This window comes from Podarcis raffonei, chromosome 15 (assembly GCF_027172205.1).
Source record: "Podarcis raffonei isolate rPodRaf1 chromosome 15, rPodRaf1.pri, whole genome shotgun sequence".
Taxonomy (NCBI): Eukaryota; Metazoa; Chordata; class Lepidosauria; order Squamata; family Lacertidae; genus Podarcis; species Podarcis raffonei.
This window is the reverse complement of record NC_070616.1, coordinates 3,957,782-3,970,632: the sequence shown is the minus strand read 5'-3', so window position 1 is coordinate 3,970,632 and position 12,851 is coordinate 3,957,782. Positions and strand designations below refer to the sequence as shown.

General features: G+C 48.8%; 1 protein-coding gene across 1 annotated transcript; it reads right to left on the bottom strand.

Moving 5' to 3' along the window:
• Window positions 1-294: 294 nt before the first annotated feature.
• LOC128403247 (pinopsin-like) lies at window positions 295-12,038 on the bottom strand. Its single transcript, XM_053367963.1, has 5 exons — window positions 11,486-12,038; window positions 7,645-7,827; window positions 3,695-3,840; window positions 3,341-3,580; window positions 295-1,927 (listed from the first exon to the last, which is right to left on the bottom strand). Exons 1-5 carry the CDS (start codon window positions 11,952-11,954, stop codon window positions 1,784-1,786), a joined length of 1,182 nt encoding a protein of 393 aa, XP_053223938.1. The 5' UTR covers window positions 11,955-12,038; the 3' UTR covers window positions 295-1,783.
• Window positions 12,039-12,851: the final 813 nt, after the last annotated feature.

Here is a 12,851-nt window from a genome sequence, read left to right as displayed (position 1 = left end):
TTGGGGGTAAACTGATCCCGCAGGTAAACTGGTCCCAAGTTGTTCAGGAATTTATATGTACAGTGGTACCTCTGGTTACGTACTTAATTCGTTCCGGAGGTCCGTTCTTAACCTGAAGCACCACTTTAGCTAATGGGGCCTCCTGCTGCTGCTGCTGCGCCACGATTCCTGTTCTCATCCTGGAGCAAAGTTCTTAACCTGAAGCACTATTTCTGGGTTAGCGGAGTCTGTAACCTGAAGCATATGTAACCCGAGGCACCACTGTACTAAAAACAGCACCTTGGCCTGGTAGCAAATCAGCAAGCTTTGCGGGCCTCTGAGGCGAGGTGTTACACGCTGACAGGGTCTCACTCCTGCCAGCAATTGCGGTGCAGCATTCTGCACAAACAACGGGTTCTGGATCAGGCACGAGGGAAGCCCCACACAGAGTGCATTGCAGCAGTCCCTTCTTCAGAGTAACTGCTGCATCGCTTACAAGAGGCAATGCCTCTTAATGGTGCTTGCTGTCTACGTCGGTCGCAGGAGCTGCAGCCAGAAAGGGAAGTTGGCAACCCCTCTGTCTCCAGTACCTTGGCACACGGGCCTTTGGATCCTAGCATCAGTCTGTTTTGTGCTAAATAAAGATGTTTAATCCACACGTTTTCCACGCCCCTTCAAGGCCTGAGCAAAGTGATTCGCTTTGATTTCCTTATTTATTTATTTCGCTCCACATTTCTCTTCCGCCCCGGGTAACCACTGTTAAAAATAACTCCCAAGCAGTTTTTTTTAAAATACCACATACACGACAACAACCTAACCTAAAAAAAATAAAGGGGCAATACATTTTATTTCAGGTGCAAGATATTTTGACGCGTAAGTAAGGCTTGAGAGGGTCGAAAGGAACCGGTTTTTCATTTCTTCCTTTGGTGTGCAGATAAGATGAGAGTCTTTATATGGGCAGCGCTCTCTCTCTCTCTCTCTCTCTCTCTCTCTCACACACACACACACACACACACACACACACACACACTTATCTCTTCCCAAGAGCAGTTGGAGAAAATGCAAATCATGCAGTTGGCTGTTAAATTGGGTTCACGACTCCTGGTCCCAGCAGTGTGGCCAGAAGAAGATGAAAAAGGACAGGTGTGCGGAGCAGTTGTGTTAGTAGCAAGATTAACTGGCCTGCCGGAGAAAAGAGTTGGAGCTTTTCCAAAGGGCAGCTTCATCCTCTGAGATTGGGGCTACAGACCTGCGGCCCTCCAGATCTTGCTGGACTGTGACTCATCTGTTGACCATGTTGGCTGGGGCTGATGGGAGTTAAAAGACCAGCAACCCCTGGAGGCTTTTGTTGTTGTTCTAACATAAATCACGTGTGCACCATATATCTAAAGCACATTTCATGCACACAACTTACCCCCCAAGGATCCTAGGAACCTAAGGCTACTGGGAACTGTAGCTGTGTGAGAGCTAAGCTACAATTACTAGGATTATTTGAGAGGAGCAAGACAGTTTGAGCATATTGCACCTATCCTGACCCAACTGCACTGGCTGCCAATTAGTTTCTGGGCCCAATTCACGTTTATAAACGGGCAAAGTTTAGGACACAAGCTGGGGAAGAAGAAAATACATGGCGCCGACGAGTTTGCAGATTTGTCTCTATCCATCAGATGTGCCTCTAATAAAAGGTACTGACTTCTGTGGGATTCCATTTCCCAGATTTTGCACTTTTAACAAGGCGACTTAGAGAACAGAAATGAGAGCCACGTTCAAAGGTGGCAGCGGCAGGTCCTGCCCTTCTGCATCGTTAGGAAGGCGACACTTGATTCCTGCTTCCTTCTGAAGCTGAGGTGGTGAGGCGGCCTGGCAGGCTGATCCCAGCCGGTGTCGTGTCCTGGGAAGATAATGGTCTGTGGCCACAGCTCATCCTGTAGAGGAGGCAACTGCGGAACTGAAGGCGGGAAGGGAGAATTGACAGGGTCACCATCACGTTTGCCTGCAGAACCAGGGTGGGTCCAAATGAGCAGTTTGTTGCAGTGCGTAAAGATGCAGGAGAAATTTGGTTAAATCAAAATTTGGATGTTCTTGATTTGAACATCCTGAAACCCATCACAATTCAGGTTCCTCCATATTTCTCCAAACCAAAAAAAAAAAAAAGGCACATAGGAACCTCAGAATTAAACTTGTAATGTAACCCTACAGTACAGAAAGGTAAGAGCTGCATCCATTGTCCTGCCCCCCTACCATTATGGGGACGCGGGTGGCGCTGTGGGTTAAACCACAGAGCCTAGGACTTGCCGATCGGAAGGTCGGCAGTTCGAATCCCCGTGACGGGGTGAGCTCCCATTTCTCGGTCCCTGCTCCTGCCAACCTAGCAGTTCGAAAGCACGTCAAAGTGCAAGTAGATAAATAGGTACCGCTCCGGCGGGAAGGTAAACGGCGTTTCCGTGCGCTGCTCTGGTTCGCCAGAAGCGGCTCAGTCATGCTGGCCACATGACCCGGAAGCTGTACGCCGGCTCCCTCAGCCAATAAAGCGAGATGAGCGCCGCAACCCCAGAGTCGGCCACGACTGGACCTAATGGTCAGGGGTCCCTTTACCTTTTTAAACCACCTACCATTGGAAGAGAGCCTTCTCAGCAGTGATGCCCACCCTGTGGAGATGAGTAACTATACAACCTTTGGCAGACATCTGAAGGCGGGCCTGTATAGGGAAGTTTTTGTGTTTAATGTTTTGTTATGTTTTGTGTGTGCTGGAAGCTGCCCAGAGCGGCCAGGGCAACCCAGTCAGATGGGCAGGGTACAAATAAATTACTACTACTACTACTACTATTACTGGAAGGCAGACCTGGAAGTTTCCTTATGAGCTAGTTTGGCTCTGAGCCTGAGAAAAGTTCCCTAACCCTGACATACGTAGTCCGCTGCCATGGAAGAAGCCCTCTGTGATGACTTACAGGGTGCTGAATATTAGTCCTTGACCATGATAAAGAGATTGGTCGATTGACTCACAGTGCATAGATGTTTTCCAGTCTACACAATTGCCCTTAAATAGGAACACAAATGAGCCTGGCTAATAATGGCCCTCCCAGTGAGCCAGTGTGGTGTAGTGTTTGAGAGCGGTAGACTCGTAATCTGGTGAACCGGGTTCGCTTCCCCGCTCCTCCACATGCAGCTGCTGGGTGACCTTGGGCTAGTAACACTTCTCTGAAGTCTCTCAGCCCCGCTCACCTCACAGAGTGTTTGTTGTGGGGGAGGAAGGGAAAGGAGATTATTAGCTGCTTTGATCTCCTTTGGGTAGTGATAAAGCGGGATATCAAATCCAAACTCTTCCTATCCACAATCATTTAATTTCCCCTCGGGTGCTTACCTGCTTGTTCATGAAGACATAGATGATGGGGTTGTACACTGTTGCCGTCTTGGAGAAATACGATGGCAGGGAAGCGAGCGCTGGCCGTATGGCAAGGTCCTTGTGGGTGGCGACCACCATGGCGAAGCTGGCGTAGGGCAGCCAGCAGACGAGGAAGGCAGCCACCATGGCGACAACCATTCGCGTCACCTCCCTCTCGGCCCTCTGAGTTGTCTCCTGCTCTTTCTGCTGAGCCGCCACCTGCGGGAAGGATCAGGAAAGCGTCGAGGGACCGCTAGCTCCCCCCGGCCGTCTACAGCGATGCGCTCGAAGCAGCACAGGGCACGCACAAGCGCAACTCTGCCCGGTACTCACGGTTCGCAGCGTCATCAGCAAGTTGGCGTAGGAGAAGAGGATTGTGCTGAGAGGCATTGCAAAGCAAGTCACGAACAAAGTCAGGATGTAGCTGTTGTTGCTGCTTCCGCCGCTGTACCAGTTGGGGCCGCAGGATGTTCTCAAGCCTAAGGTTCGAGGAAGGGAGAAAACTCTTGAGTGTTGTACTGTATTCGTTAGGAAAATGTATTTAAAGCCCTAAACAGCCTCGGTCCAGTATACCCGAAGGAGCGTCTCCACCTCCATCGTTCTGCCCGGACACTGAGGTCCAGCGCCGAGGGCCTTCTGGTGGTTCCCTCACTGCAAGAAGCCAAGTTACAGAGAACCAGGCAGAGGGCCTTCTCGGTAGTGGCACCCGCCCTGTGGAACGCCCTCCCACTAGATGTCAAAGAGAAAAATAACTACCAAACTTTTAGAAGACATCTAAAGGCAGCCCTGTCTAGGGAAGCTTTTAATGTTTAATAAGTTATTGTATTTTAGTGTTTTGTTGGAAGCCGCCCAGAGTGGCTGGGGAAGCCCAGCCAGATGGGCGGGGTATAAATAACACTGGGCAACAATTTTTTACTTTTTGAATGTTGTCTAGATTTCTACAATTGATTTAGGGTATTTTTGCACTGCTGAATCAGGAAATGGCATCCATTTCGCTCCATCAGGTCGGGTTTTTGTGCTATGTTGATTTGAAAAAATCAGATCTTGTGACAAAATCGATTACATTTTTGTGGCATTATCAGCTGATTTTTGTCAACACATATCATCCTAAATATGTTTTTAAGAGAAAAAATGTTTTTCCAACAACATATATTGATTACCTGATAGAAACATCGATTACTGTAAACTGAATGGTGGGCATTCATAAAGGTAAGTACACGTAAATTGCATGTTGCTTCACCATTTTTCAAACTTCAGGGCTTGAACTTCCGTTTCTTGGAACTCCTGGAATGCTCAGCGGCAGGGAGGTCTCTCTTCAGAGTCCAACAGTAGTCAGCCATCATGACTGCATCCCAGCGACCCTGATACCTGGTCTCCATCTCTTTCATGTCCTGATAGAATCTCTCCCCCTGCTCGTCACTCATTGAACCCAGGTTCTCAGGAAACCGGTCCATATGTGAAAATAGGTAGTGCATCTTGACGTTCATGTTGCAGTCCAGGTTTCTGAAAGCAGTCAGCATGTTGTTGACAAGTTCTGCGTAGTTTCTGGCCTTATTGTTGCCAAGAAGGTTCTTCACTACCAGAACAAATGCCTTCCACGCTTCCAGTTCCACTTCATTCATTGAGTTTCCGAACTCTGAATCTCTGATGAGCTGACGGATCTGAGGACCGTCAAAGATGCCAGCTTTCAACTTCTCCATGGTCAATCCTGGAAAAGCCTGGCACAAGTAAGTGAAGCAGTCACCATCCTTGTCCAGAGCCTTGGTGAACTGTTTGATTAAGCCGAGCTTGATGTGCAGTGGTGGGAAGAGTATTCTGTCTCTGTCCACCAGAGGGTCATTGATGACGTTCCTTTTTCTGCAAGGCACCAATTCCTCCCGCACAGGCCAGTCCTCCTTTGTGTAATGCTGAGCATGGTCCCTACTATCCCACATGCACAGAAAACATGGGTACTTGGTGAAGCCAGACTGTTGTCCCAACAAAAAGTTCACCATCTTCAGGTCAACACAAATAAACCACTTATGCTGATCATAACTGTCAGCGCTGGCCAAGGTCCCAGCTCACACAAGACCAACGCTGCTTCTTGCTCAAGTTAAAAAGTCTTTATTGAAGTTCAGTTTCATTTCCAGACGCGCAGCGCGCAACGCTACGTCTATCCATCAGACCGTAGAAGTCCCATCTGAATCTCCTCCCCCCTGACACCAGCTTAAGATTCTAGCCTTACTCCACCTCTTCCTCTGTTCCTTCTTTCTCTGGGTCCTTCTGCTAGTCGGAGTCTCAGCCCTCCTAGATTCTTCTGACGCTGATTCTGCCGACTCTTCCCCCCCCCTCTTTCGGGCTTTAGGACCTGGCTCCCAATCCGGGTTTTCTGCTGTCCCGCGCTCCTCCACATTTGAACTTGGCACGCGCGCGCAGCCTCCCACTTTCCTTCTGACCGTTACACTTGTGTCACTGCTCCCCCTTTCGGGGAGGCTAGCTGGACCTGGCCTTCCCTCCGTCTCCCCACTCCCCGATGGAGGAGAAGCTGGTCCTGACTCACGTGACTCTTCCCCCCCACTGTGCTCTGGTGGGGGAACTGGCCCTACTCCTCCGCTACTCCTTTGGGACTCCCCTCTGGTTCCTTGTTTATGGATCGTCCCCCCTGGGACTCGCCTCGCCCTTACCATAGGCGCCCCCTCCTGGGAATCTTCTGATTCGCTGGAGAAGCTCATGGAATCTCTCGGTCCACTGTCATATTCCCCTACGCTCCCCTCTGATTCCTCTCCTCCGCTCTCTATTTGCTCTCTCCCCTGCTCTTCTGCTCCTGAGCCTCTGACAATAACCAAATTTCTCCAGCACATACTTCACCCCTTCATAGTTCTCCTTCAGTGTACTCGAGTGAGCCAGGGGTTTTGATCCCCCAACTTTATGCTTTGCCGCACCAATTTATGGAAGATTTCGAGGTTTTATGACTTCAAACTGATCTCTTTTCGACATAATCACCCAGAACTATCGAACCTGAATACTTATTGTCATTAAAATAATAATTTCCAATCAAAACAATCATTCGACATGGCATTTTACCCCCACCAACTTCTTCTAAAATGCTCCACACAAGCGTACATGTGAACAAAAATGTAAAAAAACGACATGTGGCCATAACTCAAAAACTTGACCTGATTGAGCAAAACCAATGTGATTTTTGGATTCAGCGCATCAGATTCATCCTAAATCAGCTGAAAAAATGCAGACAACAAATTTGTTGTTGACCAGTGTAATATATGATGATGATGGTGATGATGATGCAAGAAATGAATTGTACTGGGGAAAAGGAAACCTTTTAAGGCCCTTGAAATGCCGAATCATTCCCTTGTTAATTTGTTAAATCTCTTTAAAAGAGAACGCGTGTGTCTTAGATAGGAGGGGTGGGAGCTGGAGATTGGTTGCTTGTTTTGGTGAGTGTGGGAACTTCAAGCAGACGCTGGGTCCGGAGGAGTTTATGAGGATAGGCAAGCAGTGGACTGATAACTTACGCACAAAAGAGTTTTTGGAAGCAAAAAGCCCCTCTCTTGGGCTCAAGGGAAAGAAATGTGTTTCCTTGGACTTGATGCGCATAAACACTGCTGCTTTTTGATAGTTGCCACCTGCAAGTAAAGTCTCTTCAAAGTCTTTATGCTGAGTCGGACCAAGGATCCAGCAGGCTGAATATTGTCGGCACGGATTGGCAGTCACCATCCAGGACATGGGTAGGCAAACTAAGGCCTGGGGGCTGGATCCGGCCCAATCGCCTTCTAAATCCGGCCCGTGGACAGTCCGTGAATCAGCGTGTTTTTACATGAGTAGAATATGTGCTTTTATTTAAAATGCATTTCTGGGTTATTTGTGGGGCATAGGAATTCATTCATTCCCCCCCTCCTTCAAAATATAGTCCAGGCCCCCACAAGGTCTGAGGGACAGCGGACTGGCCCCCTGTCGAAAACGTTTGCTGACCCCTGATACAGGATTTCAGATGAGGGCATTCCCAGCCATACCTAGAGATGTTCGGGGTTGAACCTAGGACCTTCCGCATGCCAAGCAGATGCTCTGTGACCAAGCTACAACTCTTTCCTAAACATTCAATTCCCATCGTCCCAGCCAGCACTTCTATGGGAGACTACAGCTCCCATCATCCCTATTAGAATGGCCAGTGGCATGGGCGTAGCCAGGATTTTTGTTAGCGGGGGGCAGGACTTGGTTGTGGGGGGCAGAAATGACGTGATTAGTTAGTTAAGTATTTCTATTTTACAAGTCCCCTGTCAACAAACCTTCAGGGACGTAGCTGCTCCAACCGAGGAGTGGTGGGACCGTCCAGACTAAGGACCACCCCCAAGTGAAAGCACAACCAAGCACCGCATGCCTTTGCTGGAAGCGGAAATCGCCCACCGGTTTGCAGATCACGAGATACCTCTCAAAGGCCAGGATCGCCAAGGACCAAAGACCCACAATCCCTGGAAAAAAGAAGAAGAGATGAACCTAGAATTTTAGGGTTGGAAGGATGTCTCAGCGGCCATCCAGCCCAAGCCCTATTCAGTGCAGGAGTCTGGCACCTGCAGCATCCCTGGCAGGTAGCTGACCCAAATCTGCTGAAAGACCCCCAACTGCAGAGAGTTCACCACCACTTCCTGGGACAGTTCAGCTCCCCTGTTAAGCTGCCCCTCCCATCAGGCAGTGTCTCCAAAGTTTTAGCCGATATCTGCTTCCACCTTGGTTCTAGTCATGCCTTCTAGAGCAACAGAGAACACGTCTCCAATAATAATAATAATAATAATAATAATAATAATAATAATAATAATTTATTTATACCCCGCCCATCTGGCTGGGCTTCCCCAGCCACTCTGGGCGGCTTCCAAAAAAATATTAAAATACTGTAATACATCAAACATTAAAAGCTTCCCTAAACAGGGCTGCCTTCAGATGTCTTCTGAAAGTCTGGTAGTTATTGTTCTCTTTGACATCTGGTGGGAGGGCGTTCCACAGGGAGGGTGCCACTACCGAGAAGGCCCTCTGCCTGGTTCTCTGTAACATGGATTCTCGCAGTGAGGGAACCGCCAGAAGGGCCTCAGTGCTGGACCTCGGTGTCCGGGTAAAACGATGGGGGTGGAGACGCTCCTTCAGATATACTGGACCGAGGCCGTTTAGGGCTTTAAAGGTCAGTACCAACACTTTGAATTGTGCTCCGAAACGTAGTGGGTGCCAGTGTAGGTCTTTCAAGATCGGTGTTATATGGTCTTGGCGGCCGCTCCCAGTCACCAGTCTAGCTGCCTTGTTCTGGATTAGTTGTAGTTTTCGGGTCACCTTCAAAGGTAGCCCCACGTAGTCCCATCCTCGAGAAGAGCTCAGGGATGAACAGAGCCAAACATAGCGGACACAGCTTTTGCACGTTTCCTTTGAAAAATGCAGGTTTTATTCATAACATAAACTCAGGGTTGACCGGTGCCCATTGGAAATGGTAGGGCAACAGGCAGGGAGCCCAACAGCAGGTGGCGCCAGAGCCTAGCAATTCAAGTTTTGTTCCCATCCTCCTTTCTGCAAGGGCAACGCTGAGATTAAGGAGGAGGAGGAAGCTGATGGGCAGTGCCACCCCCTGGGCTGGTTGTAAGTAAGATGGCAGAGAGGTTGGGGTTGGCTGAGCAGAGAATGAGGGTGGTGAGGCAGTGCCCTATTTTCCCTAATGGACCAGCCTATGCTAGTTGGAGAAAGAAGGGCTAGAGAGGAGAGGTTGACCACAGAGAAGGGGAATAACTAGAGCACAATCTCAAAAATGGCTTGTTGTTGTTGAGTCGTTTAGTCGTGTCTGACTCTTCGTGACCCCCTGGACCAGAGCACGCCAGGCACTCCTGTCTTCCACTGCCTCCCACAGTTTGGTCAAACTCATGCTGGTAGCTTCGAGAACACTGTCCAACCATCTCGTCCTCTGTCGTCCCCTTCTCCTTGTGTCCTCCCTCTTTCCCAACATCAGGGTCTTTTCCAGGGAGTCTTCTCTTCTCATGAGGTGGCCAAAGTACTGGAGCCTCAGCTTCACAATCTGTCCTTCCAGTGAGCACTCAGGGCTGATTTCCTTACAAGGCAGTGATCCATGAAGGGGCAAAAATGGCTAGAGTTTTCTGAATGATCAGATAGCAGCAAAAAAATGGCATTTACTCATGGGAAACTATGGCGCTACATCCATAATGTTTGATGTATTACAGTATTTTAATATTTTTTTGGAAGCCGCCCAGAGTGGCTGGGGAAGCCCAGCCAGATGGGCGGGGTATAAATAATAAAAAATTATTATTATTAAAAAATCAAGGTTGCTGAGGTTTCGAAAAATAAAAAAAATTGCTTTATACTGAATCAGACAGCTGGTCCATCTAGTTCAGTATTGTCTACCCTGACTGGCAGCAGCTTGCCAGGGTTTCAGACAGCATTCTCCTCCAGCCCCAACTGGAGATGCCACTGGGGATTAACCCTGGGACCTTCTGCCACTGAGTCAGAAAGGTCTTCTAAATATGAAGCAGGCTTCCAGTCCTTGGGGTTCTGAATTAAGGGCTGGTTTAAAGAGGAATGTAGGAAGCTGCCTTCCTGGATGGCAGCGTGATCCATCTTCCTTGAACCCATCTAACTCAATAATAATAATAATAATAATAATAATAATAATAATAATAATAATTTATTATTTATACCCCGCCCATCTGGCTGAGTTTCCCCAGCCACTCTGGGCGGCTCCCAATCAAGAGTTAAAAACAGAACAGCGTTAAATATTAAAAACTTCCCTAAACAGGGCTGCCTTCAGATGTCTTTTAAAGATAGGAAAGCTGCTTATTTCCTTTACATCTGAAGGGAGGGTGTTCCACAGGGTGGGCGCCACCACCGAGAAGGCCCTCTGTCTGGTTCCCTGTAACCTCACTTCTCGCAATGAGGGAACCGCCAAAAGACCCTCGGTGCTGGATCTCAGTGTCCAGGCAGAACGATGGGGGTGGAGACTGTGTATTGATCACACTCGCCGGCAGCAGCTCACTCTAGGATTTCAGAAAGGGTAAAATTCCTAACTTTTCCTGGAGATGCCAGGGATTGAACCCGGAGCATGAAAAGCAGATGTTCCACTTCTAAGTTGGGCCCTTCCCGATATCCCATTGTGTTTGTAGGCCAACTCTGACTTCCTCTGCTTCAGGCATCCCTTCCCACCCAACCTGCAATATGGGTATCATAACACTGGCATGAAAATGCAACTGGAGATGTGCGATGCACAGCGCGCTCCGAATGCTCCAACAGTAGTGTATACCGTATTTTTCGCTCCATAAGACACACTTTTTTCTTCCTAAAAAGTAAGGGGAAATGTCTGTGCGTCTTATGGAGCAAATGCGTGGTGCCTGGAGCCGAATTGCCCAGGGGGGAAAAGCAGGTCATTTTTTTTTTTTTTTGAAAGAGGGAATTGGGTGTTGAAACAAAGCCGCTGATCGTTTCCCGACCGGGGAGAGAGATAAGGGACGCTAGAGATAAAGGAGGCTGCCTGGGAGGGGGGGAGGTAAAGACAGCAAACTTGCAAAGGGGGGAAACAGGAAGACTAAAGCAATAAGGAGAGAAATTAGAAGAAAAGGAGGAGCAAAAAACTGCTCCAGCTAAGGAAGAGACACCAAGGCAAACAAGAGGGAAGGGAGTGTTGAAAGGAAACAGCTGATCGGTGGGATCGCGAGAGAGATAAGGGACACTGTCGGAGGCTGCCTGGGAGAGGGGAGGTAAAAGCCCATGGATCCTCAGGATTTTTGCATTGGGTCACCCCAAATTCACCATCAGATCACATAGCATGTCCATGGCTACAGCCTGCACCAAAAAAATCACGCGTCCACTGTTTCCTGTGGCTGCAATGGTGCAAAAATGTGGTTACAAAGCACGGATCCACATGGATCCTCAGGATTTTTGCATTGGGTCACCCCAAATTCACCATCAGATCACATGTCTGTGGCCACAGCAAGAACCACAAAAATCATACATCCACTGTTTCATTCAAAATATTTTTTTTCTTGTTTTCCTCCTCTAAAAACTAGGTGCATCTTACGGAGCGAAAAATACGGTAAATGCAAATGCTTTTCAAAGGAAACCAAAGGGCCACCAGGGTCATCTCCCTACCTGTTAAGGAGACCATGAAGCCTTCAAATTCGCAGGTCACCTGGCCAAAGATAAAGAAGCCGTGGGCGTTGTTTACGAAGCTGATGGTGCTCCCAAAGAAGGTCACCAAGAGATCAGCCACGGCCAGGTTCACCAGGACGTAGTTCAAAGGAGAACGGAGCTTCTTGAACTGGACAGAGACCACAATCACCAAGCCGTTCACCAAGGTGGCTGAGATGACCACCAGCCCCATGAGGACAGCCACTGATATGTAGGTGCTCTGCGGGGCCAGGTAGGGCCATTGCGGCCCCTCAAAAGGGCCTGGGGTCCTGTTTCTCACCTCAACCCATGAAGCATTTGAAACTTGCATTTCTTCTATTGGGGACAGAGATCGGGAGAGGCTGAGCAAGCAATCGACTCCCTCGAAGGGCTGCTTGCCCCCTTTATAAGGCCACAGGTGTGTCAGGAATTTGGAGCAGATCCCGGGCATTAAGGCACCTTAAGCTTTCTTAAGTCGGGGTCTCAATAATCAGCTCGCCATCCAAAAAGGAGATGAAGTTCAAGAGCTGATTATGTACGATGTCAAGACGCTGCTCCATTTAACTGAGTGGGATTTTCTTTTATGCTGGCTCAGTCTTTGGATGCTTAGTTTAAATGGCTGAAAAGTGTGTGTGTGTAAGTGTGGAAACTGGGCAAGGCGATTGTGGCCCTCCAAGCATCTCTGTCTGGCCCTCAGAACCCTCCCTGGACCATACCTCACAGGTTCTGCTTTGCATCCTCCTTGATTTTTTGGCCTCACTTGGCTATATCCTTGAACTCCAATAATGCTTTTTGCTTGTTTGAATGGGGGATAGAGAATGTGTGATAAAATTCACAAACCTTACTCCACCCACTTCTGTTTATAGTCCCACTCACCACTGACTCATCTCCCCCGGAAACTCACCTAGAAAATACTGTAACTCGGCTGAACAAGTCCACCCCCAATACAACACACATGAGTGGTGCTGTGGATTAAACCACAGAGCCTAGGGCTTGCCGATCAGAAGGTCGGCGGTTCAAATCCCCACAACAGGGTGAGTTCCTGTTGCTTGGTCCCTGTTCCTGCCGACCCAGCAGTTCGAAAGCACATCAAGTGCAAGTAGATAAATAGGTACCACTCCGGCGGGAAGGTAAACGGCGTTTCCGTGTGCTGCTCTGCTTCGCCAGAAGTGGCTTAGTCATGCTGGCCACATAACCCAGAAGCTGTACGCCGGCTCCCTTGGCCAGTAAAGCGAGATGAGCGTCGCAACCCCAGAGTCGGCCACGACTGGACCTAATGGTCAGGGGTCCCTTTACCTTTAATTCTTACTCAGAACTATTTTTCTAGAAAAAGAGGTACCCCAACTCA

Excerpts from the sequence above, each read along its gene's own strand:
- LOC128403247 (XM_053367963.1), bottom strand. The coding sequence starts at position 11,954 with ATGCCCGGGATCTGCTCCAAATTCCTGACACACCTGTGGCCTTATAAA. Across the intron at positions 7,828-11,485 it reads CTTCATGGTCTCCTTAACAG|GGATTGTGGGTCTTTGGTCC; the intron begins GTAGGGAGATGA and ends TCTTTTTTCCAG. Across the intron at positions 1,928-3,340 it reads ATGTCTTCATGAACAAGCAG|TTCCGCAGTTGCCTCCTCTA; the intron begins GTAAGCACCCGA and ends TCCCGCCTTCAG.